The 24,167-nt window shown below is 54.1% G+C and overlaps 1 protein-coding gene across 1 annotated transcript; it reads left to right on the forward strand.

Annotated features, from left to right (window-relative positions):
• Window positions 1-924: 924 nt before the first annotated feature.
• ING5 (inhibitor of growth family member 5) lies at window positions 925-23,847 on the forward strand. The gene is made up of 8 exons (XM_078071612.1): window positions 925-997; window positions 3,150-3,221; window positions 5,407-5,573; window positions 7,023-7,134; window positions 7,298-7,391; window positions 19,951-20,086; window positions 20,223-20,284; window positions 22,038-23,847. The coding sequence occupies exons 1-8, from the start codon at window positions 961-963 to the stop codon at window positions 22,078-22,080; spliced, it is 723 nt and encodes a 240-aa protein (XP_077927738.1). The 5' UTR covers window positions 925-960; the 3' UTR covers window positions 22,081-23,847.
• Window positions 23,848-24,167: the final 320 nt, after the last annotated feature.

Here is a 24,167-nt window from a genome sequence, read left to right on the forward strand (position 1 = left end):
ATGGGGCTGTGTGTGTGTGTGTGTGTGTGCGCGCGCGAGCACGTGGTTAGGGGTATACAGGAACTCTACTTCTCAATTTTTTCGTAAACTTAAAACTACTCTAAAAAATAAAGTCTATTTAGTTAAAAAAAAAAAACAAAAAACCCACATAGCCCCAAAGGTCGGTAGTGTGCAATTACGTACCTGTGCATGTGTGCGCTTTCCCAAGCAGGGAAGGAGGCCAGAAAGGATGCACCCGAACTGCTAACATTCAGATTCAAAGGGGAACAAGGGTCACAGACCTGTATCCTGAGGAGGTGGGGAAACTGTAAGTTCCTGTGTAGTTTGAATTTTCTCAGTGAACGTAAAATTGGCAAAAGCAGTGTTTCCATTTGTTAGACTAGGGCAGGTTTAGGGGAGAGCTCACGAGAGGGACTGCATGTTTCAACACCCGTCTTTAATAACGACACTGCTACTCCACTGGTCAGGCAGGGTGTGTTAAGCAGCGGGAGGAAGGCCTTGAAGCTCCGGGGCGCAGGCCCTTCTCCCGAGCCCCGCGCTCCACCTGCACGTGCGTCGCCGGCCGCCCCGCTGGGCGCTGGGGACTCCGCGCGCGCTCGCGGGACCGCGCTCGTCACACCCGCCCGCACCTGCTCCCGCCAGAGCAGCTGCCGGGGAGGGGGGGGGAGCCCGGGCCCCGGCCACGCGGGCAGGGACGTGCATCCAGGATGTGCGGGGCCCTCAACCCCGCCCCCGAGCCCGGACCCCGCTCCGCAAGGCGCCAGGCCCAGGCCCCGCTCCCGCGCGACGCCGCGCGCAGCCCTCCGACCGGAAGCCGGGGGGCATGTCCAGACGGCGCCCCGCCCCACCTGGCGGACCAATCAGCGCCCGAGGTTCATTAATAGTGAACGCGCCGGCCCCGCCTCCGCCCCTCGCGGCCCCGCCCGCCCGCGCAGACCTAGAGCGCGGCCGCGGACGAAGATGGCGACCGCCATGTACTTGGAGCACTACCTGGACAGTAAGCGCCCCTCGCGGCCCTCGGGCCCGGCGCCCGGGCAGGGTCTCCCCACACGGGCCCACCCCGCGGGCACCAGGCGCCGCGCGCGGACCCCGAGGGCTCGTGGGGGTGGCAAGGGCGGTCCGGCAGCGGCGGGGGCGGCGGGGGCGCGCGCCGGGCGGGGCGGGGCCGCAAGGAGGTGCGCGCGGGGGGCGCGGCGCGGGGTCCCACCGTCACGGCCGCGCCAATTCCAGGTGCGTCACGGAGGGGCGGGGGCTGGTGGGCACGGGGCGGGGCTTGCGTGCCACGGCCCCGCCCTCCCCGGCTAGGCCCCGCCCTCGGCCCTGGCCTCAGCGGCCGCCCCGCCCTCCCCGCCCTCGGCCCCTCCCGGGCAAGGCCCACCTCACGGCCCCGCTCCGCCCTTCACAGCCCCGCTCCGCCCTTCCTGGCCCCATCCGCTGGCTTGGCACCGCCCCCCGCCCTAGGCCCCGCCCTGGCCCCGCCCCCACCGCGCAGTCAAGCGCCTATGTTCGAGCCCCAACCTCCTCGGACGCTGGGCTGGTCCTGGGGGGCTCCGGGTCCGGGATGTGGGGGGGGACTCCGGCCGGGGTTCTGTGCCTGCTCGTGCGGTGACCTGGGAGTTGGGGGAGCCAGTACTGGCGGGGAGAGTCTCCTAGGGTTCCTGTCCTTCCGCGTGGCGTTGGTGGGAGGGGACTGGCAGGGCTGGTTCAGGTGTTGAGGGCGGTGATGGTCACCACGGAAAGACGTTTGGGAGACTCTTCCTGCAGGCATCCTTCTGCCTACATGTAGCTCAGGTTGGGGCGTCCTGAGAACTTCTGAGCAGATGGGAAAATGCAGGCCGTGGAGGCCAAGTAGCTTGTCAAGGTCATGCACTCCACAGCGGAGAGCCCACGTTTGAACGCTGCTGATCTGGCTCTGGCTGCGGACGGCCTTGGGGGGGCGGCTGGGGGGGGCGCTGGGCTGGGTGCTCTGGAGCGCTCTGTTGCAGTGGGAATATACACGGGCATTGGTACCTGCAGCTGCTGACGGTGGGGAGTGAGCCCCTGCCCTGGGGGAGATGGTGGGGTTCAGCCTGAGCCATGGGGGGGGTCCCGGTGAGAGAGCACTGAGGAGGGGAGGCCCTTTCCTGCCCTGTCTTTACTGCGCTGACCGGTCTGCTGGGGAGCACTGTGGCTTGCCCTTCTTGTCCCGGTACCTGCCCAGTGAGCCCTATGAAGACACTTTGAGGATTGTGAGTTCCATTGTGCCCGGGGCACCTGTGTGCAGGCTCAGAATGGAGGTGTCTGCTTGAGTTTTGAACACCTGCTGTGTGCTAAGCCTCGGTCCTCATTTTCCTGGTACTTACTTTCAAATGGGGTGAATGGACTTTTTAAAAGTTCACAGCAGATTAAGGGGCATGAAGGAGCCCAGCAGGCTGTGAGAGACCTGGGGTGGCACTGTCCTGCAGAACCCAGGATAGGACAGAACAGGGAGGTCGTTGGGGAGGCTGTGGTGAGCCTGGAGGCTGGGGAGGGCATGTGTGCCATTCTCTGGGTGAGCTGGGCAGCTGTAAGCTTGCAGACAGGCTGGATGGCTGGCCTGGAGTAGGAGCACGGCAGTGCAGTGGGGAAAGCAGTGTGGGCTGGGGTCTTCGACCTCTGTGTAACTTGAAATGAATGAAGCTTGAGCAAAGGAGAAGTTCAGTCCCTCAGTCGTAGTAGCCCCATTTCAGGTGCTCAGCAGCCCTGTGGCCAATGGCTGTTGTACTGTATAGCTCAGACCACGTCTCCTTGCATGAAGTCTACCACACAGCACTGGCCTGCACCACCCCATGAACTGGGTATCAGAGTAAAGAGACCCCAGGGCTTTGGTCTCACCCACTGTGGGGGGGTACTGAGAGGGGAGGACTGGCTGGGGGTGTGGGATGGAAGAGTCACAAGGGCCACCTTCCCGGCCTCTGCTTGCAGCTGGAGGGTAAGTCCTCCTCTAACTTTTCCAGCTTCCAACACCATCTGAAGCCTGTCTCCCCCAAAGGCTTACCTTAATCCTTCTGTTCCTCAAATCCTAACAGAAACAGAAAATGAAGGGAGCTTATTCTTTGTAGACTTTAGGTATAAAGTCTGGAAGGCAGGTTTTATCCTGCTACTGAGAAGTACACGTCTCTATGTTTCAGGCATTGAGAACCTTCCGTGTGAGCTTCAGAGGAACTTCCAGCTCATGCGAGAGCTGGACCAGAGGACAGAAGGTAGGTCCGGGCTCTTTAGTACAGCCCGGGGTGGGCTCTGACAGCTGGGGAGAGGTGGCCCCGTCTTACGGACAATGCTGACACTTTAAAATTCGACTTAGTTTTTTGGGTTCTAGCACAGCTTCCTGTAGCATCTTTACAACCATCATCCATTCCTTGTTACCTTTCCTTTCCTTTAAAAGGTTTTCTGGTTTCAAACTGTGTATACATGGTTTAAACAGATAGCACTTTGCGGTCTTCTGGTATTTAGCTCCCTGTTTCTAAACATCATGTTTTTGCTGCTGTTTCTTACTTTATTTCCCTTTTGCTTTGGACTTTATTCTGTTATTGTGGAATATGAAGGTTTGCTTCCCCCCCCCACCATCTCCTGGTGTCTGGGCATAGAATCTGAGTCTGCCATAGACCTGGGATGGCGTTTCCTTCAGGACTCCTGTGGAGGTGGTTTGCAGCTGGGCCATATCACATGCTATGCTTACGAGACCTTTTTTGAATAACTGTTTTTCTTAGAGCTGATAATTGCCTTGTTTTCCATGTTCCATGCACGTTGCACGTTTTCATTGTGTCTGCTGCCCCAGGTGATCTGCCAGTCCTAAGTTTGCCCTGCACATTCAGACCTTTCCCCTGGAGCCTCCTGTCCTGTGGGTCTTGTCTGGGCTGGCTGTTTCCAGGCCTGCGGCACAGGCACTGTCTCTGCTCATCTTTGGTGCAGGACCCTGATTCCTGTGTTGTAAACATCCTTTCTCTTGATCCCTTGTTGTAGTGGAGTCTTTCCTCCAGTAGTTTCCTGAAAAAATGGTACATGGGAAGGTAGATTTCTTAATGACATATGTCTGAAAACATGCTTGTTCTGGTCTCATAGTTGATGAACAGTTTGGCTGGGTATAGAATTCCAGCTTGACAATCATTTTCCCTCAGCATGTGGAAGGCACTGCTGCTTTGTCTCCCAGCGTCCCTGTGGCCCTTGAGAGATCTGATGCTGTTTGGATTCCTCATCCTTTATACCTGTGGTCTTCTTTTTTTATTTTATTTTATTTTATTTTATTTTATTTTATTTTATTTATTTATTTGACAGAGAGATACAGCGAGAGAGGGAACACAAGCAGGCGGAGTGGGAGAGGGAGAAGCAGGCTTCCCACTGAGCAGGGAGCCCGATGCAGGGCTCGATCCCAGGACCCTGAGATCATGACCTGAGCCGAGGGCAGACGCTTAATGACTGAGCCACCCAGGCGCCCCTATACCTGTGGTCTTCTTGCCTTTCCTGTTAGGCAGCCTCTGGGCTGCTGTCTTTGTCCCTGAGGTTTTATGTTTTGTGGTGATGTGCTTGGGTGTGGGTGATTTTTCATTCATTGTGCCTGCCACAGGTTTTGTAAGATCAGAATAGCTGTGGTTTTTCACTGAGCTACAGTCTCCTGACTAGCAGATACAGAGAGTTCTGTTATTATGAAATACAGCATTTACATTCAGGAATAAGCACAAGTGTTTGTAAATTGCCCAACAAACAGCACCTTGCAAACCTCTCCCTAGATGGAGAACTGGGGCCTCGGGTGCCTGGGGCCCTGTGTAAGCCTGCTGAGCATGTTGCCCCTCCCCGCAAGGGGCTCCCACCCTCAGTTTCCCCTGCAACAAGTTTTCTCACCTCCTTAAACCAAAGAGTTCACAGTTGTATGTGTCCGTCCTTAATATCAGTGGAATCTCACAGTACGTTGTCCTTTGTGTCTCACTTTTCTGGCTCACTGCCACCTTCTGTGGGATTAACTCACGTTGCTGTGTGTAATAGTTGTTGTGCCGTTTTGGTTGCTGTGTGAATGGACCACAGCTTATTGGTCTGTTTGGCCGTGCCCGCCGTGCTCCCACCAGCGGTGCCTCCGTGTTGAGTCAGCCACTTCTTTGCTGCAACTTGGCTTTGTTCTTTGTTTTGTTATTTTTTAAGATTTTATTGTTTGACAGAGGGAGAGAGAGAGAGGGAACACAAGCAGGGGGAGTGGCAGAGGGAGAAGCAGGCTTCCCACGGAGCAGGGAGCCCAATGCGGGACTCGATCCCAGGACCCTGGGATCATGACCTCAGCTGAAGGCAGATGCCTAATGACTGAGCCACGCAGGCGCCCCGCAACTTGGCATTGTTCAGCTTTACTTGTTATCAGGGAATCTCTTGCAGGGACTAGCTTTTCCCCCATTTCTCTGTCAGATAAGAAGGCAGAGATCGACATCCTGGCTGCAGAGTATATATCCACGGTGAAGACACTTTCTCCAGACCAGCGTGTGGAGCACCTGCAGAAGATCCAGAGTGCCTACAGCAAGTGTAAGGAGTACAGTGATGACAAGGTGCAGCTGGCCATGCAGACCTATGAGATGGTGAGGAGGTGGGGGGCTGGGCGCCCCGGGGGGGCAGCTGGGGGCCCGGGCTCCTCCCTTTTACGCGGGAAGGGACCAGCTGCTGAGAAGTGGTGCATCTGAAGTGGGGTCAGATTTTGACAGAGAGATGCTTCTAGACAAGGCATGCGTTGGGGTGTCCTTCCTCAGGGGCCATCCTGCAGTCTGGTTTCCATGCCCTTTGTGCTTGTATATTTGGACACTTTATTTGTTCTTAGTTTTTATATATTTCTTTAATGCTTATTTTGTCAGCTCTAGGTAAAGTCCTAGAATTTGTTATGTCCAGTTTTCTCTCAAGTAGGTCTTGTGTGGGGCTCACGGTGGCACAGAGCCATTGTCCCATGATGCACATCAGGTTGTGTAGTGACGGAAGCTCTTTCGTCCTCACACACTGTCACCTAACTCCGTTCCCTGCCTCCCCCAATAAAAAACAATTTTTTAAAAACCTGAATTAAGCTGTATTCGAGAAAGAATACTCTAAAAGGAGAACGTAATGCTTATATTTGGGGTTTTGATGCCCTAAAGTGCTGAATCTTTTTTTTTTTTTTTTTAAGATTTATTTACTTGAGAGAGAGAGAGAGATTGAGAGCGCCAGAGAGCGTGCATGTATATGGGGGATGGGGTTGGGGGGGAGGGAAAATCTCAAGCAGACTCCTTTCTGAGCCTGACACGGGGCTTGATCTTAAGACCCTGAGATCATGACCTGAGGCGAAATCAGGAGTTGGATGCTTAACCCACGTGCCCCTCCGAAGTGCTGAATCTTTACAGTAAGCAGCCTGCTTTTTAAAAGTTAGGTTTGATCAGGTGTCAAAGACAGTCAGATTCTCTCTGATGCATAGCAGAGTTTGAGATTATAGTTTGTTTCCAGACAAGGATGGATAGAGAAGTCCTCCTTTTGGACAGTGACACATGGTGTGGGTTAATGGGTTGACTGTTGTGAGTCCGCTGGGTGAGGGGCCGAGTGTGCCGTCTCTCTGGGGGCCTCCTCCGTTGGGGCCGTGTAGTCACTGTCTCATCCCCATGCTTTGGCCCCACTGCCTTCTCTTCTTTCTTCCATCTTGTCCTGACTACAGCGTTAGAGGCCTTTTCTCTGAGAACCTGTATGTTCTTCAGATTTTTAAACTAGGGTTAAATTAGGGTTTAGTATTATATGTCCTCGTCCCCATTCCATTGCATTTCACAGCCCCATTTCTCCTTATTGCTTGCCATCGTGGTTTTCCTGAGTAGGGTTTCTTCTGTTAAGGTTTCAAAACGTGGGGACAAAGACCCTTCATAAACTGAGATAGTGGACCTTGTTTTAGGAGCTTTCTTAATTGAAAACTTAGTTAAAGGGCAAGAAAGTACTTCCTGGTTGATTTCCAGTGTGTTTGTGATTCTTGAGGTGTTTTGCTTTCATTTTTAAATAAGACTCGTGAGCATCCTTCTCTATAGGTGGATAAACACATTCGAAGGCTCGATGCAGACCTGGCGCGCTTCGAAGCAGATCTGAAGGACAAGATGGAGGGCAGTGACTTTGAAAGCTCTGGAGGACGAGGGTTAAAAAGCAAGTCTGTTAATTTTTCTTTATTTTGTTACTGTTTTCTATGGAGTTTTGAAGAATTTTGGTGATAAATATGTGAGGAACATTATGGTAAATATATTTGAGTAACTCGTGTCCTGCTTCAGTGAATTCTGTGAAGATAATTGGGGTGTTTATTGTCTTTCAGAAGGTCGAGGTCAGAAAGAAAAAAGAGGCTCCCGGGGTCGTGGCAGGAGGACCTCAGAGGAAGATACTCCAAAGAAAAAGAAGCACAAAGGAGGGTGAGAGGCTCTTTTCCTTGTCTCTTTCTCCCCAAAGGTTACTTAGCATCAGTATTTCCTTAGCATCTAGAAACACCAATGGCAGCTAACAGCGAGGAAGTGCTTCCTGCATGCCCGCGGTGGGTGTAGTTCTGCATGCTTTCCGCGTGCAGGCTCCAGCTCCGCTGTGCTCGGCAGCCCGACGGGGTTCCCGGGGAGCGGGACCGGCCCTAGGTTTTACAGCTCCTGTGTGGGAGAGCTGGGTGTGCACTGGGCGGTCTGACTCCACAACCCACGCTCTTAGCCTCTGTGTGTCCTGCCTCTTGAATGACACTATATTTATTGACAGTTCAGGCTAAGCCACGCTTTAGCAGTTAAATATATAGCTGTTCATTGTTTTATGTATAAATACATATTTTGGATATATTTGTTATTAAGTTGCATGACTGCATTTATTAAATATATGTATCATTTACCTTGAACTTCAGAATATTTCATTTAAAGCTTTCTCCCACCTGCTTCCCTCATCCCCCAAGCTACTGTGTTGCTTCACAGAAGTGATTTTTAGAGTACAGTGAAAACAGTAAAGTGCCCAGTGGCGTCCGTGGACATGGTTTTGACAGTTAGGGGGAGATCTCAGAGAGTCAGTTCTTGACCAAAAAAAGGGAGAAGTTTTGGTTCTTAAACCTGGTGTTTAAACTTTTAAGAAAAACGCCAAATACCACCTTGCGGTATACACATGCAGAACAAACATGTAGTTTAATGAATTACTCGCAGGCACATCCTTTTCTGTCACTGACTGCTATCAGAAGCACTTTCATGTACCTGTCAAAACCATAACCGCCTTCCTCTGCCCCAGGTAAACACGACCCAGACGTATGTGGTGTTTATTTCCATTCTTTATAGTGTTGTCCCCAACATGTGCATTCCTGGACACTATAGTTTAATCTTGCTTATTTTTTTCTTAACCTTCAAAGTTAATTTTATTAAGGAATAATTTACATATAATAAAATGTACTTATTTTAAGATTACTGTTGAATGCTGTATTCAGTTTCTTTAAAGTTATGGAACTATTCAGCCTTTCTATTTCTTCTTGAGTCAGTTTTGGTAATCTGTGTCTTTCAAGGAATTGGTTGTTTCATGTAAGTTGTCAGATTTATTCACATCAAATTGCTCATAATACACGATCATCTTTCTGTTGTAGGATCTGTACTGATGATTCCTCTTTCAGACCTAATGTTGATAATTTATGTCTTCTCTCATCTTGTCTTGATCTTTACAGAGAATTAGATTTTGGTTTTGTTGGTTTTTATATTTTCTCTATTGTTTGTTTTCTATTTCATTGATTTCTGCTCATATATTTTTTTAGAGGGGGGAGGGGCAGAGGAAGAGGGAGAGAGAGAATCTTAGACTCCACGCCCAGCACAGAGCCCTACGCAGGGCTCAGTCTCACGACCCTGAGATCATGACCTGAGCCCAAATCACGAGTCAGATGCTTAACCTACTGAGCCACCCAGGCGCCCCTATTTCTGCTCATAGTTTTATTTTTTCCTTTCCAGTACTTGGATTTACTTTGCTTTTCTTTTTCTGGCTTTTTAAGGTGAAAGTAGCTTAGATCAGTGATTTTCATACTTTCCTTCTTTTCTCATATAAGTATTTAAAGCTATAAATTTTTTCTAATTACTGTTAAATCTAATTAGTGTTTTAGCATATCCCACAAATTTGGATATGTTGTGTTATTTTTATTCCATTCAGAATATTTTAAAATTTTCTTTGTGATTCTTCTTTGACTCATAGCTTATGTAGAAGTATGTTCTCAGCTTCCAAATAATTTGGGATTTTCCAGGTAACTTTCTGATTTCAATTTTTAAATTAATTTTGCTATGATCAGAGAATATTATATAATAGAAATTCTCTGAAATCGATTAAGACTTATGTTATGGTTTGTGGTCCTGTTTTGCTGTATGTTCCATATACCCTTGAAAAAAGAATGTTATGTTTTGCTGTTTTTGGTGGTGTTCTGTAGATGTCAATCAGATAGCTTGGTTGATAGTGTTGTTGGTCTTCTGTATCCTTACTGATACTCTGTATATTCGACTGATAATACTAAGGGAAGAGTGTTGAAATCTTCAACTCTAGCTATGGATTTGTCTATTTCTCCTTTCTGTCTGTCAGTTTTTGCTTCACATATTTTAAAGTTCTGTTATTTGTTGGTACATACGCATTTAGGTTTTTCTAAAAATAGCTGACTCCTTCATTGTTATGAAATGTCTCCCTTTTTTATTTCTTGTAATATTCTTTGTTTTGAAGTCTACTTGGTCTGATATTATGATAGTCACTCCAGTTGTCTTACGATGAGTTTTTGCATGGTGGATCTTTTTCCTTTTTCATTCTTTTACTTTCAACATATTTTTGTGTTTGTATTTAGAGTGGGTTTCTTGAAGTCAGCAAAGCTGACTCTTGCTTTTTTTATCTAGTCTGACAATCTCTGCTTTTTTACTGTAATATTTAGAGTACTCAGATTTAATGTAATTACTGATATGATTGGATTTAAATTTACCCTCTTGCTGTTAGTTGTCTGTGCCATCTCTTATTTTAGTGTCTTCTTTTAGAATAATCAAGCATTTTTTAGGGGTTTTTTTTTTTTGTGTGTGTTTAAGGACTGTTCTAGTGTATTCACCCTGTTCGTTAACTTACCACAATGAACTTCCAATAATATTACAGTATTTCATGTTTAATGTAAGAACTGACACAAGTATTTTTTCCCCCTGTCCTTTGTGCTGTTGTCAAAAGTTTTACTTCTATGCATGATATAAGCCTCACAACATATTGTCGTTATTATTTAAACCATTGATTATATTAAACAGATTTTCGGACATGAGAAGGAGTTTTATTGTCACTCCATGTACATACCATTTCCACTGCTTTTATTTCCTTATGTAGATGCAGATTTCCATCTAGTGTCATCTCTCTCCTGCCTGAAGAACTTCCTTTAACGTTGTATTACAGTGCAGGGCTGCTGATGATGAATTTTCTCAATTCCTTTTCTCTGAAAATGTCTTTTTTATCTCCTTTTTTATCTCCTTTTTTTGAAGGATATTTTTGATGGATATAGAATTTTAGGTTGACTTTTTTCTTCTAGTGCTAAGGATGTTGTCCTGTTGTCTTCCATCTTGAATTGATTCTGATGAGAAATTTGTGATAATTCTTATCTTTGATTTTTTATATGTAAGTGACTTTATTTTTACTGCTTCTAAGATTTTCATTCAGCAATTTGATTTTTAAAAGCTTAATTATGATCTGTTCTAGTGTGGATTTTTCATGTGTATTCTGCTTGGAGCTCATTGAGCTTCTTGGAACTGTTTCTCTATAGTTTGTATCAGATTTGGAACATTTTCAGGCCTTCATTCTTCAAATATTTTTTTCTGCTCTCCTTTTGTCTTTTTATGGGACTCCAGTTACATGTATGTTAGCTTGATATTTTCCCACAGTTCACTGAGGCTCTGCTCATTTTTTTGGCCAGTGTTTTTCTTTCTATGTTTCTATTTGGATAGTTTCTGTTACTTTATCTTCAGGTGTTTTTTTCCTTGGTGTCTAATTTAATCAGTTTCCTTTAGTGAATCTTCCACTTAAGAGATTTCCCTTGTGAAGAAGTTCTGTTTATTTATATTTTATACTTTCTATTTTTCTTACTACATTTATGTTTTTCTTTATGTTTTTGAACATAAATATTTATAATAGCTTTTTGAAAGATCTTTTCTGAATCTATTTGTTACTTCCAAGTATATTTCTTTCTTTCTTATTTTATTTATTTATTTGACAGAGACAGAGAGAGGGAACACAAGCAGGGGGAGTGGGAGAGGGTGAAGCAGGCTTCCTGCTGAGCAGAGAGCCTGATGTGGGACTCCATCCCAGGATCCTGGGCCAAGACCTGAGCCGAAGGCAGATGCTTAACGACTGAGCCACCCAGGCGCCCCTATTTCTTTCTTTTCTAAAAACCAATTTTTAAAGGTATGATTGATATATGAAAAGCTTTACATATTTAACATACACACTTTGAATAGTTTGGCAGGTCTGTTTCTATTCCATTCAGAATATTTAAAAATTTTTTTAAAAATATTTTTCTCATGGTTAAAGTCACATTTTTCTGTTTCTTCACATGTCTAGTAATTTTTTATGGGATGTTTGACAGTATGAATGTTATGTTGTTGAGTGTCTGGATTTTGTCGTCTTCACTTAATGGGTGTTGAATTTTTATTTTTATTTTTTTTTAAAGATTTTATTTATTTATTTGAGAGAGAGAGAGAATGAGAGACAGAGAGCATGAGAGGGAGGAGGGTCAGAGGGAGAAGCAGACTCCCTGCCAAGCAGGGAGCCCGATGCAGGACTCGATCCCGGGACTCCAGGATCATGACCTGAGCCGAAGGCAGTCGCTCAACCAACTGAGCCACCCAGGCGCCCCTGAATTTTTGTTTTTTTTTTTAATTTTCTAATTTTTGTTCAGTGGTTTAATCACCTGTGGATCAACTTGATCCTTTGCAGCCTCGTTTTTTTTTAAGATTTTTTATTTATTTGAGAGAGCATGAGCAGGGGTGAGGAACAGAGGGAGAGGGAGAAGCAGGGTCCCCGCTGAGCAGGGAGCCCAATGCGGGGCTTGATCCCAGGACCCTGAGATCATGACCTGAGCCGAAGGCAGATGCTTCACCAACTGAGCCACCCAGGTGTCCTCGCAGGCTCATTTTTAACCTTTGTAAAAAAAACTTCTTTCTTAAAGGGCCAGATAGTAAATATTTTAGGCTTCCAGGTCATACTGTCTTTGTTGTGACCACTCAAATCTTCAAAAGCATCCACAAAAAATATGTAGTTGTGTGATGTTGCTGTGTTTCAATAAAACTTTATTTACAGAAACAGCCAGCCAACTGCAGGCCATATTTTCCCAACCCGTAGGTTAGGGTATCCTTTATTCTAGGGTTGGTTAAGTCATACTGCTAAGGTGTGACCCTTCTGGGTTCTCTTCTGAATGCCTTTTGAATTTAATGAGGCCTCTCCATGCTGGCTGGGTGGAGCTGAGACGTCTTTGAGCCTCTGTGGCCGCTGTTCCGCTCACGGCTCCCCTGTGTTCTCTGCGTGGACTCAGGGATTCTCACCCTGTACACAGGTTAGTTTTTTTGTGAAAAACTCAAAGGGATCCCTTCCCAGATTTCTGGAGCACGTTCTCTTTACCTTTTTCCTTTCCAGTACCTTGCCACCAGCTTCCAACAGCCTTACCCTCCTGGAACTTTGGGTTTTTTCCTCAGTTCTAGACACCCATGCTGCGTTTGGTTTTCCTGTTGGTGGACTGGGGCATGGGAAGGGGTTCCAGCAGGACGCTGAGAGATTGCAGGGCTCGCCATGTTTGTTTACCTTCTCTTAGGGTTGCAGTCCTGAGCTGCCTCTTGTCAGCGTCTGGAAACCGCTGTGTCACATGCTCTTTCCCGTTTTCTAGTTGTTCACAGTAGGAGGGCAAGTTCGGTGCTTGTTGTTGTGTCCTGGTCAGAAGTGGAAGTTTTTTTCTTTTCTTGTGTAGATAAGCCCTGTAAGTCTCTTTCATGTGTGAGTTTTTCTCCATCCCTTTCTTTTCTCCACAATTTTCCTTTTGAAGAACCTGGACTGTTTGACTCCCAGCATTTCCCAAAGTCTTGATTTTGCTGACAAGACATGAAACCTGGAGAGTACATCTTCAGTAAACATTTAGATAGTGCTTGTTCTCATGTGCTCTGTGGATTTGTTTGATATTTGACTGGGGGCGCCTAGTTTCGTGTGTGCACTTGCTTGAGCTGGCGCTCTGTGGGTCTGGTGGGGTTGATGGGCCCACGCCATGGTGGCCTCTCTGGGTGCAGTCTGCCCATGTCAGTTACAGAGGGAGGAGACCACCAATGTGGTATTTCGTCCATTGTCATTTTCTGTTCTAGAACATCCACTGGATTCCTTTTTTTGTAGATTTGAGTTCCTTTCTGAAAAGTGTCCGTGTTTGTATTTGTCTTACTCACATTTTCTTTCCGGTAGCTTCTTCAAGCCCTTGTCTGCTGGTTTTCACTTCGGGTCATTGGTGCCTCTGCTTCTGTTAGCTGGCCTCTCCTGGGGTTCCGGCCATGTTCTCCTGCTCTTCTTCACACCCTGTAGTTCTTAGTGTCGGCCTGACTTCAGGTGGGAGAGGAGCGCGCAGGGTGAGGGTTCCACTATTCTCCAGGAGTTTCTTTTGCTTTTGGTCCAGGCAAATCGAGGCCCCTTTACCTGGGCCCAGTCCCCTCTGATGAGGGGAGACCCTCCCCAGCTCTTGATGGAGAACCCACGGTTTATTTCTCCTTCCTGAAAGGCTTCCTGTGTGGCTGGACAGCGCCCTGGTGATGCTTAGCTTTCCTTTCTCGTGTCCGGCCTGCCCTGTTTCTACAGTTGGCAGAGGTCAGGAGGAGGCAGGCCACTTCCCCGAGAACACGACTCGGATCTTTGCTCTGCCATTCTGCCACTCTGCAGCGTCTGCATGGCCCCCGGGTTCAGTAAACGGGCTGTGGGGTCACTGCTGCCCTGAGCGTAAGGTTCAGAGGTGTCTGGCTCAGTGTGTCCCCCAGAGAGCAGCCAGCCCTTGGCTAAGCCCAGGAGCGGGGCCGCCACCCCTCCCTCAGCCCTAGCGCATCTGGCCCGTGTCACTCCACAGCTCGCCAGTGTCTTTAAAATGTGGTCTTAGCAGCTTACTGGGCATATATTTTTGACTTGTAGCCGTAGGGTTCTGAGTCTTCCTGCTCCTTGCTGATCAGAACCCAAAAGGCCAGTGGCCTTTTTTGGAGACAGCGGATGCTCTCATTGGCCTCCTCCTTACCAGGGGTCCCCTTGCAGGGAGCGAGGCCCCAGCTCTCTGGCGTGGTTGGAGCTTCCCTGGTGGGGCGTGCCCCTGGCTGTGCTCAGATCTCATGGTGACCCATGTCTTGCCTCCATCTCTGTGGACACACTTGAGATGAATGGGCATTCGGCTTTTCCCTCGACAGAGCCGTGACGGTGTGCGCGTTCCTGACCACTGTCTGGTGGCACCGGAGGTGGATCACTTGGTCACTGCTTCCCCAGCCTTTCTTCTGGGCTGGCTGCAGCTAAGAAGGGGAACGTCGGGTGGGGAGTTTTGCAGAACACCTCGGCAGGCAGGTCGGGCCTGGACTCGGCCCTTCTGCATGAACTCCTTCTCCACGGCCCCCCTGAGCGGCAGTGCTGTTCCTGTCCTACTGTACAGATGTTGGGACAGGCCAGAGGGGCTCGCTGAGGTTAGGGGTGTGTGAGGGGTGTATGAGCGGGTGTGTGACCGGCGCTGGGCCTGCCCTGAAGTTTGGCTACAACTTGTGCTTGGGAAGGACATCAGGAGGTTCAGGCACGGGAGGGGGATCCCTGGCACTCCCCAGTGAGAGATGCCTGTAGTGTCCAGGGAAATGAGCTTGGAGGACACCGCTTGTGCCCAGCAGGGTCGGAGTGAGGTGGCCAGCACGGCTGACGTGGGGTCTGCAGCCTGCCCGGCAAGCAGGAAAGGCCCCGGTGGGCTTGGCCTTCCTGGGACCTCCTGGCGCTCCCCTCCACCCTCCCGCCCCAGAGCCCCCTCAGGTGAGACTGGAGAGGGGTTGGCCCTTGGGCCTCCTCCTTGGTTGGGTGGTGCCCTTGAACCTGAGGGACGTGGGCTCAGGTCAGGTGTCAGCCCCCGGTGTGAGAGTTCAGTCAGGCTTTGCCAGCAGAGCACACAGAGCCGCCAAAGCGCAGCGGGCACCCGGAAGGGGCGTGCCCTGAGTGCCCTGAGTGCGTCTGTGGGAGACCCACGGCGGGTTGGCACTGATCATCCAGGTGAGTGCCCGGCGACACAAGCCCACTGATGGGAAGGACACTGGTCCAGCGCGGGGTGAGGGTGTCAGGGGCCAAGCCAAGAAATCTGTTTGGCAGAACACAGAAGAAACCACGTCCCAGTCCGGAGGGGTGCCCGAAGCGTGTGGAGCAGGATGCATTTTGTGATGCCTGCAGATTTCAGATAAAAAGAGAAAGTCCCCATGTTCCCAGAGACAGAGCAGCTCACCTATGGAGGGAAGAGGCTCCCACAGGCTCTGGGGCCTTCAGGGACATCACTTGCTCGGGCGGGCAGCACTCACCCCAAGGGCCCCGGGGGCGGCTCTCTCTGCGGGGGGGAGCGCTGGGTCAGAGGATGGCACTCTGGGGGGGGCGCTGGGACAGAAAACAATGCTTTCGGGGGGGCGCTGGGTCAGAGGACGGTGCTCTGGGGGGGCTGCTGGGACAGAGGACGGTGCTCTCTGGGGGGGCGCTGGGTCAGAGGACGGTGCTCTGGGGGGGGCTGGGTCAGAGGAGGGTGCTCTGGGGGGGTGCTGGGACAGAGGACGGTGCTCTTTGGGGGGGCGCTGGGTCAGACGAGGGCGCTCTGGGGGGGCTGCTGGGACAGAGGATGGCGCTCTGGGGGGGGCGCTGGGTCAGGACGGCGCTCTGGCGGGGGCGCTGGGTCAGAGGACGGCGCTCTGGGGGGGCGCTGGGACAGGAGGGGGCTCTGGGGGGGCGCTGGGTCAGAGGAGGGCGCTCTGGGGGGGCGCTGGGTCAGAGGACGGGGCTCTGGGGGGGCACTGGGACAGAGGAGGGCGCTCTGGGAGGACGCTGGGACAGAGGAGGGAGCTCTGGGGGGGCGCTGGGTCAGAGGAGGGCTCTGGGACGGTGCTCTCTGGGGGGCGCCGGGACAGGAGGGCTCTTGGGGGGGGGGCGCCGGGTCAGAAGAGGGCGCTCTGGGGGGGGCGCTGGGACAGAGGACGGTGCTCTCGGGGGGGGGTGCTGGGACAGAGGACGGCGCTCTGGGGGTGCTGCTGGGACAGAGGACGGCGCTCTGGGGGGGCGCTGGGACAGAGGACGGTGCTCTCTGGGGGGGCGCTGGGTCAGAGGACGGTGATCTCTGGGGGGGCGCTGGGTCAGAGGATGGTGATCTCTGGGGGGGCGCTGGGTCAGAGGAGGGTGATCTCTGGGGGGGCACTGGGTCAGAGGAGGGTGCTCTGGGGGGGCTGCTGGGACAGAGGTTGGCTCTGGGTGCTGGGACAGAGGATGGCGCTCTGGGGGGGGCGCTGGGTCAGAGGAGGGTGCTCTGGGGGGGCTGCTGGGACAGAGGATGGTGCTCTGGGGGGGCGCTGGGTCAGAGGAGGGCGCTCTCGGGGGGGGCGCTGGGACAGAGGAGGGCGCTCTCTGGGGGGGGCGTTGGGACAGGAGGGCGCTCTCTGGGGGGGCACTGAAACAGGGAGGGCGCTCTGGGAGGACACTGGAACAGGAGGGTGCTCTGGGGGGGGCGCTGGAACAGAGGGCTCTCTCGGGGGGGCGCTGGAACAGAGGGCTCTCTCGGGGGGCTGGGTCAGAGGAGGGAGCTCTGGGGGCATGCTGGGACAGAGGAGGGCACTCTGGATGGGGCGCTGGGTTAGAGGAGGGCACTCTGGGGGGGCGCTGGGACAGGATGGAGCTCACGGGGGGCACTGGGACAGAGGAGGGTACTTTTATGGGGGGGTGCTGGGTCAGAGAACGGCGCTCTGTGGGGGGGGCGCTGGGTCAGAGGAGGGCGCTCTGTGGGGTTGCTGGGTCAGAGGAGGGCGCTCTGTGGGGTTGCTGGGTCAGAGGAGGGCGCTCTGTGGGGGGGGTGCTGGGTCAGAGGAGGGCGCTCTGTGGGGGGGGCGCTGGGTCAGAGGAGGGCGCTCTGTGGGGGGGGTGCTGGGTCAGAGGAGGGCGCTCTGTGGGGGGGGCGCTGGGTCAGAGGAGGGCGCTCTGTGGGGGGGGGGCGCTGGGTCAGAGGAGGGTGCTCTGTGGGGGGGCGCTGGGTCAGAGGAGGGCGCTCTGTGGGGTTGCTGGGACAGAAGAGGGCGCTCTGCGGTGGCGCTGGGTCAGAGAAGGGCACTCTGTGGGGTTGCTGGGTCAGAGGAGGGCGCTCTGTGGGGGCGCTGGGTCAGAGGAGGGCGCTCTGTGGGGGGGGGCGCTGGGTCAGAGGAGGGCGCTCTGTGGGGTTGCTGGGACAGAAGAGGGTGCTCTGCGGTGGCGCTGGGTCAGAGAAGGGCGCTCTGTGGGGGTGCTGGGACAGAAGAGGGCGCTCTCTGGGGGCGCTGGGACAGAAGAGGGCGCTCTGCGGGGGCGCTGGGTCAGAGAAGGGTACTCTGTGGGGGCGCTGGGACAGAAGAGGGCGCTCTGCGGTGGCACTGGGTCAGAGGAGGGCGCTCTGTGGGGTTGCTGGGTCAGAGGAGGGCGCTCTGTGGGGGGGGGCGCTGGGTCAGAGGAGGGCGCTCTGTGGGGTTGCTGGGTCAGAGGAGGGCGCTCTGTGGGGTTGCTGGGTCAGAGGAGGGCGCTCTGTGGGGGGGCGCTGGGTCAGAGGAGGGCGCTCTGTGGGGGGGGGGCGCTGGGTCAGAGGAGGGCGCTCTGTGGGGTTGCTGGGTCAGAGGAGGGCGCTCTGTGGGGGGGCGCTGGGTCAGAGGAGGGCGCTCTGTGGGGTTGCTGGGTCAGAGGAGGGCGCTCTGTGGGGGGGCGCTGGGTCAGAGGAGGGCGCTCTGTGGGGGGGCGCTGGGTCAGAGGAGGGCGCTCTGTGGGGGCGCTGGGTCAGAGGAGGGCGCTCTGTGGGGGCGCTGGGTCAGAGGAGGGCGCTCTGTGGGGGCGCTGGGTCAGAGGAGGGCGCTCTGTGGGGGCGCTGGGTCAGAGGAGGGCGCTCTGTGGGGGCGCTGGGTCAGAGAAGGGCGCTCTGTGGGGGCGCTGGGACAGAAGAGGGCGCTCTGTGGGGAGGGCGGTGGGTCAGAGGAGGGCGCTCTGTGGGGGCGCTGGGTCAGAGGAGGGCGCTCTGTGGGGGCGCTGGGTCAGAGGAGGGCGCTCTGGGGGCGCTGGGTCAGAGGAGGGCGCTCTGTGGGGGCGCTGGGTCAGAGGAGGGCGCTCTGTGGGGTTGCTGGGACAGAAGAGGGCGCTCTGTGGGGGGGGCGGTGGGTCAGAGGAGGGCGCTCTGTGGGGGCGCTGGGTCAGAGGAGGGCGCTCTGTGGGGGCGCTGGGTCAGAGGAGGGCGCTCTGTGGGGGGGCGCTGGGTCAGAGGAGGGCGCTCTGTGGGGTTGCTGGGACAGAAGAGGGCGCTCTGCAGTGGTGCTGGGTCAGAGAAGGGCACTCTGTGGGGTTGGTGGGTCAGAGGAGGGCGCTCTGTGGGGTTGCTGGGTCAGAGGAGGGCGCTCTGTGGGGGGGGCGCTGGGTCAGAGGAGGGCGCTCTGTGGGGTTGCTGGGACAGAAGAGGGCGCTCTGCAGTGGTGCTGGGTCAGAGAAGGGCACTCTGTGGGGTTGGTGGGTCAGAGGAGGGCGCTCTGTGGGGTTGCTGGGTCAGAGGAGGGCGCTCTGTGGGGGGGGCGCTGGGTCAGAGGAGGGCGCTCTGTGGGGGGGGCGGTGGGTCAGAGGAGGGCGCTTTGTGGGGGCGCTGGGTCAGAGGAGGGCGCTCTGTTGGGGGCGCTGGGTCAGAGGAGGGCGCTCTGTGGGGGGGCAGTGTGACGTGGGGGTGCATGGCTGAGCCTGGGTAGCTGACTGCAGAGGCACGGAGTGTTTCTACACAGGCAACATGGGAGAAAGGGGGTGCGATTGCTTCTGGGACCAGACTTGGTGTTTGAACAGTTGTGACCCGCTGCAGTTTCTTGGCTTCCCCTCAGGTTCCTGGTGTGAACTGGCTGTGTCCCCACAGCAGTTGCGTATTTGAATTACGTATGTGTTCTCGAGTCTGGAGGGTGAGGTGGGGACGCCTTTCTTTCTTGGCTGATCGGAGCGTACTGTGCGTTCCCCTGTAGCTGACAGGTGTATCTGAGAGCTACTGCATCACAGGCAAGAGTGAACACCCCAGCGCTCCCTGCTCTCCCGCAGGCAGACGCTCCCCCCGCTGCTCTCGCACCTGCTTGGCTGCAGAGCTGTGGGCAGCCGACGGGGAGGGAGGCATGGGCAGGCTGGATTCTGGCTGGACACTGGTCAGTGACCTAGGGTGGCTGTGGGGAGTGGGGGGCAATAGGCCTGCTTCACGGGGGTGGGTGGGTGATGGTGCCTTGTGGTCAGAAATGGCTTGCTGGCGGGTGGGCAGCTGGGGGGTAGGAGGGGGCTCCCAAGACTTAAGGCTCCAGGAATGGGGAGGGCATCTGGAGGTTTCTGGCTTTTGGGGTGACGGTGCTGTGGGCATGTGAGGGGTGGTACGGGGTGTGCGGGTGAAGGCGGCTGGATCAGTCTGGGTTGGGGTCAAGGGGTCTCAGATGGCATCAACTGGCAGCTGGTGAGTGGGGGTGTGACTCCCCCAAGGGAGAGGGTCCCCAAGAGGCTGGGGAGGGTGGACCTGGGGTGGGGTGGGCTGGGAGCCCGGGGAGTAGGTCCTGTCCAGATGGAGGGACAAGACAGGGATGGATTCATGTCCCCAGAGTGCCAAACCCCAGTGCTGGGTGGTGTGTGCTACCCCTCACATCCTCTGGGGTGCCTCTGTACCCCTCTTGTCTTGTACCAAGGGGGCGCACCGTCCCCACCCACCTGCTGCTCACTGCTGTGCTTGCCCTGCAGGTCTGAGTTCACCGACACCATCCTGTCCGTGCACCCCTCCGACGTGCTGGACATGCCTGTGGACCCAAATGAGCCCACGTACTGCCTGTGCCACCAGGTGTCCTATGGGGAGATGATAGGCTGTGACAACCCAGACGTGAGTGTGGGCGCTGGGCACAGGCCGTGGGCGGGGCCCTGCAGCCCCGGTGGGGGTGGCGGGTGGGGGCTGCTGTCTTTGGTGTCCAGCCCACAGAGCGCAGAGTCCTGACTGTGGCCTCCCCTCTGCCTTGCAGTGTCCTATTGAGTGGTTCCACTTCGCCTGTGTGGATCTGACCACGAAACCCAAAGGAAAATGGTCAGTATGGGGGGGCTGCTCTGTCCTTCCCTGTCTGCGGGCGTCCTGTGCACTGCTTCCCTGCAGAGCCGGGCTGTGGCCTCGGCGCTCCGGTTCAGCGCTCCTGGTTCCTGGGGCTGAGCTGGTAGAGGGACACCTGCTGCCACCTCACCTGGGGGCAAGTCTTCTATGACGTTTTCGTGATTCTTCTAGAGAACAGCTGTTTTGACTCTTTGCATTGAGGTAGAGATACTCTTAAAAACAAGTGTGAAATGGGGAGCTCTTTTCTCTGGAGCAATTTTGGGAAAAGGCAAAGAGCGTGAGCATTAAGACTGATCCAAACCTGGGTGCAGGCCAGGGACCTGCCGAAGGGCTTCTATTTAACTGGGAAGGTGTTCAGAGCACATGAGCACTTTCTGTTCCTGATCCTTGTGCTCAATGGCAGCTTGTGTGTTCTGAGATTTCATTTAAATAAACACCAGGTTTTTATTTACCTGTGCTTAAAATGGACATCTGCCCTAAAATGAAATCTTGGGAATCTTGTTCCCCAGAGGAGATGAGAAAGCCCTGAAGGACAGGCTGTGTCGTCCCGGGCTTCAGTGGGTGACGGCAGCCATGTGCAGTCCCGGCACCGGGTCACCTCGGAGTCTGAGCAGTCACGGGACGCACCCCTGAGCGGGGGTGGGGTGCCCTGCAGCGGGGCGGGCACCTGAGCGGGGGCGGGGGGTGGGGGCCGCTGGCCACCTGTGGGGCAGGTGTGACTCGTGGTGGGGCGCCAGGCAGGGAGATCTGATTTGAGTTTGGACAGGGGTTTGAGTTGTTTGTGGAACTTCTGGGTGGAAGAGTCCGTAGGCGATGGAAAACCATTTTGCTTCTGGGCGGGCCGTGCAGATGGGCGTCCACCCCTCGTGCACTAGGAACAGGGCAGGACAAGCAGAGTGGGGGAGGCCGGGGGGGCCCCACTCCTGCTGTCTAACTCCGGGTTTCTCTGGGTCAGTGTTCAGGCTCCTTCCCTGTTAAGTAGGACTGAAGCTCGGACACGTGTTGGTGCCGCACGAGCTGCATGTGAGCATGTTTGCTGGGGGAGCTTTGCTTCCTCTGGGGCAGCGGCATGAGCGTGCTCAGCACTCACTCCCTGGCACAGAGCACACACTGGCGAGTGGCGGCTTGGTGCCTGGGTGGGCGCGTGCCATGGCATCAGCTGCCTCCTGCATCGGGAGCCAGGAGGGCTGAGGTGGAAAGCAGCAGGAACGATCCCTGTGTCACTCACAGCTGCCCTGGCCCAGGAGTGACCAAGGGCCGCCTCCTGTGTGTGCGGCGCTGACCCTGCTTGCCCAGGGTCACCAGGAGCACTGGCTAATCACGCAGGTCCCAGGGCCCTCTCGGCCTGCCCGCCTGGTTGGGTGTGCTGCGCGCCATGCTCCGCACACCATGCTCTGCACGCTTGGTCGCCAGCCCCTCTGGTCGCCAGCGTGGCTGTGGGTGTCGCCTGCACTCTGATTACTGACGACCCCGGCATCACGCAGGGACGACCAGTTAACTTGATGGTGAGCAGTGTTCGTGCGTGGAAACAGTCTTGCACATTGATTCGTATCTGTTGACTCCAAAACACGTGCTGGCTGGGGTGACTTGCTGGGGCTCCCCCTCGCTGGGGGTTTCCCGGTGCGAGGGCCGCGTGCTCTGTGCATTCTCCGCTGGTGCCGTCCCGGCGGCCGGGGAGGCGGGCTGTGGGCCTCTGCACTCACAGGGCCGATCACCGTGTCTTTCTCCTCAGGTTCTGTCCACGGTGCGTTCAGGAAAGGAGGAAGAAGAAGTAAGCCTGATGCCTGGACTAGAAGAGCAAGTTAATATATTCCTTCTTCGTGTTGCAATATTTTCTCTTCATTTTAAAACTACCTTGTTTCAAATGATATTTAAAAACTCAGTGGCCAGTTGTAATTCTGGATACTTCCTAAAACAAACAAGAATCCACCTGAGCCCTGTTTGCACGAGGAGCGATCTTACGGGGACTCGCCACAGTGACTTCATTATTGGAGACTTTGTACCGGCCCCGCGCCGAGCCCGGCAGGTGCGCCGAGGAGCCGAGCCTTCCGTGGGGGCTGCGGCGGGGACCGCCCAGCCAGTGCAGTACCGTCACTCTGCAGCTGAGGCGTGAGCCTGCGAGATCTGTCCCTGCTTCCTGGGGCTGTGCCCAGCACCTCTGGAAGCACATCGGTCCCTGCCGAGGCGTCTGCGCGTGTGGGACCTGGCGAGGCCTTGCTGGAGGGCATCTGCCGTGTCCGAGCTCTGGGCCGGGGCCCGTGGCCTGCCTGGGAAGGGCGGGCTCTCCCTGGAGAGGGAGGTCTCTGCTTCGCTGTGCACTGCCTTTTTCGTCTGGACTCCCAGTTCCCTCCGTGAGGGTTTTACCTTCTGGAGTAAACGGCTCTTCGTTAGCACACGGGTGGTCGTTACCGTGACCCACCCGCAAGAGACAGACAGCTGATGCTCCGTTTCTCTGGGAATTCCTGACGTTTTTACTGTGAAGATGAAATTATTGTAATAGCATGAAGATCGTGGGTCTGTGTGTATGTGAAGTGAGTCCAGTCCAGTAAGAGCTGATTTTAAACCTGTTACGTCGTACACCGGTCAGCAGCTCATGTCCGAGGGGACGACAATTATGTGATGCGATTTGTGAATTTCTCGTGCCACGCAGTTCTGGAATGAAGCTAGGAAACTAGAGTGTGTTTTCTGTTTAATCTGCATTCACCAAACCAATCCTGAACCGTTTTTTTGGGAATAGTTGGGGGAAATTGCATATGTTTGGTGTGCTGAGATCCATTTGTGATGGTGCATAGTGTGACTTCTGGGAGCATGCGTGGACTCTGAGACCCTCCAGCATACGTTTAGAGGAGCCCGAGGAGTCCCGAAGAAAGAGGGAAACCTGTTTCTGTCCTCGAGGCAGGAGAAGAAATCCAGGAGGCGGAGTCGAGATGTGAAATTCCCAACTGAAGAAGAATATTGTCTTCTTTATCAGGAGGCCTTCTGGAACGGTGCAGCTGCTTCCTCCAGTGGCCTTCTTTACCGAATGTTCCCTCCTGTTCTCTAATACTTCACCAAGGACAGGAGATGACATGGAGAGAAACTTGGGGGGCTGTGTCCTGCATGGGCCACTCCTCACCAAGGCAGTTCCTGGTCGGTAAATGAGAGCTGAATGTTAACTCCGACATCAGAGGGCAGGGAGGGTCCTGCTGGACCCTACGTCTATGGTTCTCGGTGGGGCAGCCTGCGCCAGACCTGCTGTCCTGCTGTCCTATCTGGGGCTTCCAGGGGACTGCAGGTGAGGTCAGTTCGGAAAGGGCCACCCTTTCCGTCCCAGGCTGCGTGGTTAGGGTCGGGGGTCAGCAGCTGGCCTGACAAGCTATCCCGGAACCGAAGCCTTCCTCCTGCTCAGAAAGGAGGGGTGGGGGCCTCAGGATGCGCGCCGGCCTGCACGTGCCGCTCCATCTCAGCTGCAGCCAAAAGTGAGGCTTGTTTGTATTTAGTAACTTAGCTTTTTGTTAACACAGGTGTTTAAAGATTGTGGGGAATAAATTGTGGAAAATTGTTTTCTTCACTCTTCTACCAGTTTTTGTGGAGAGGATAGGTAAGTACACGAGTTTGTGATGATTCTTTGGAAGCTAGTTTAATATTTGCACTGCATCTTAGAACACTTCCCGGCCGCCGCCATCGTGGGGAACCCAGTGCCTGGGGGTGTGGGCGGATGGCTGGGCAGGGGCCTCCCTCACTGCGCAGGAGGGACGGCCGGCTTCCCTGTCGGGAGCTGGTGTGTGATGCCGTCCTCCGCTGGTCACCGTGTGACGACCCAGCTGCCGGCTTTCTCTGTGTAGGTTCTGTGCCTGGCTGTCTCTAGTGTTTGCCTTTGTCG

Source organism: Halichoerus grypus, chromosome 4, assembly GCF_964656455.1.
Source record: "Halichoerus grypus chromosome 4, mHalGry1.hap1.1, whole genome shotgun sequence".
In the NCBI taxonomy this organism is placed as follows: domain Eukaryota; kingdom Metazoa; phylum Chordata; class Mammalia; order Carnivora; family Phocidae; genus Halichoerus; species Halichoerus grypus.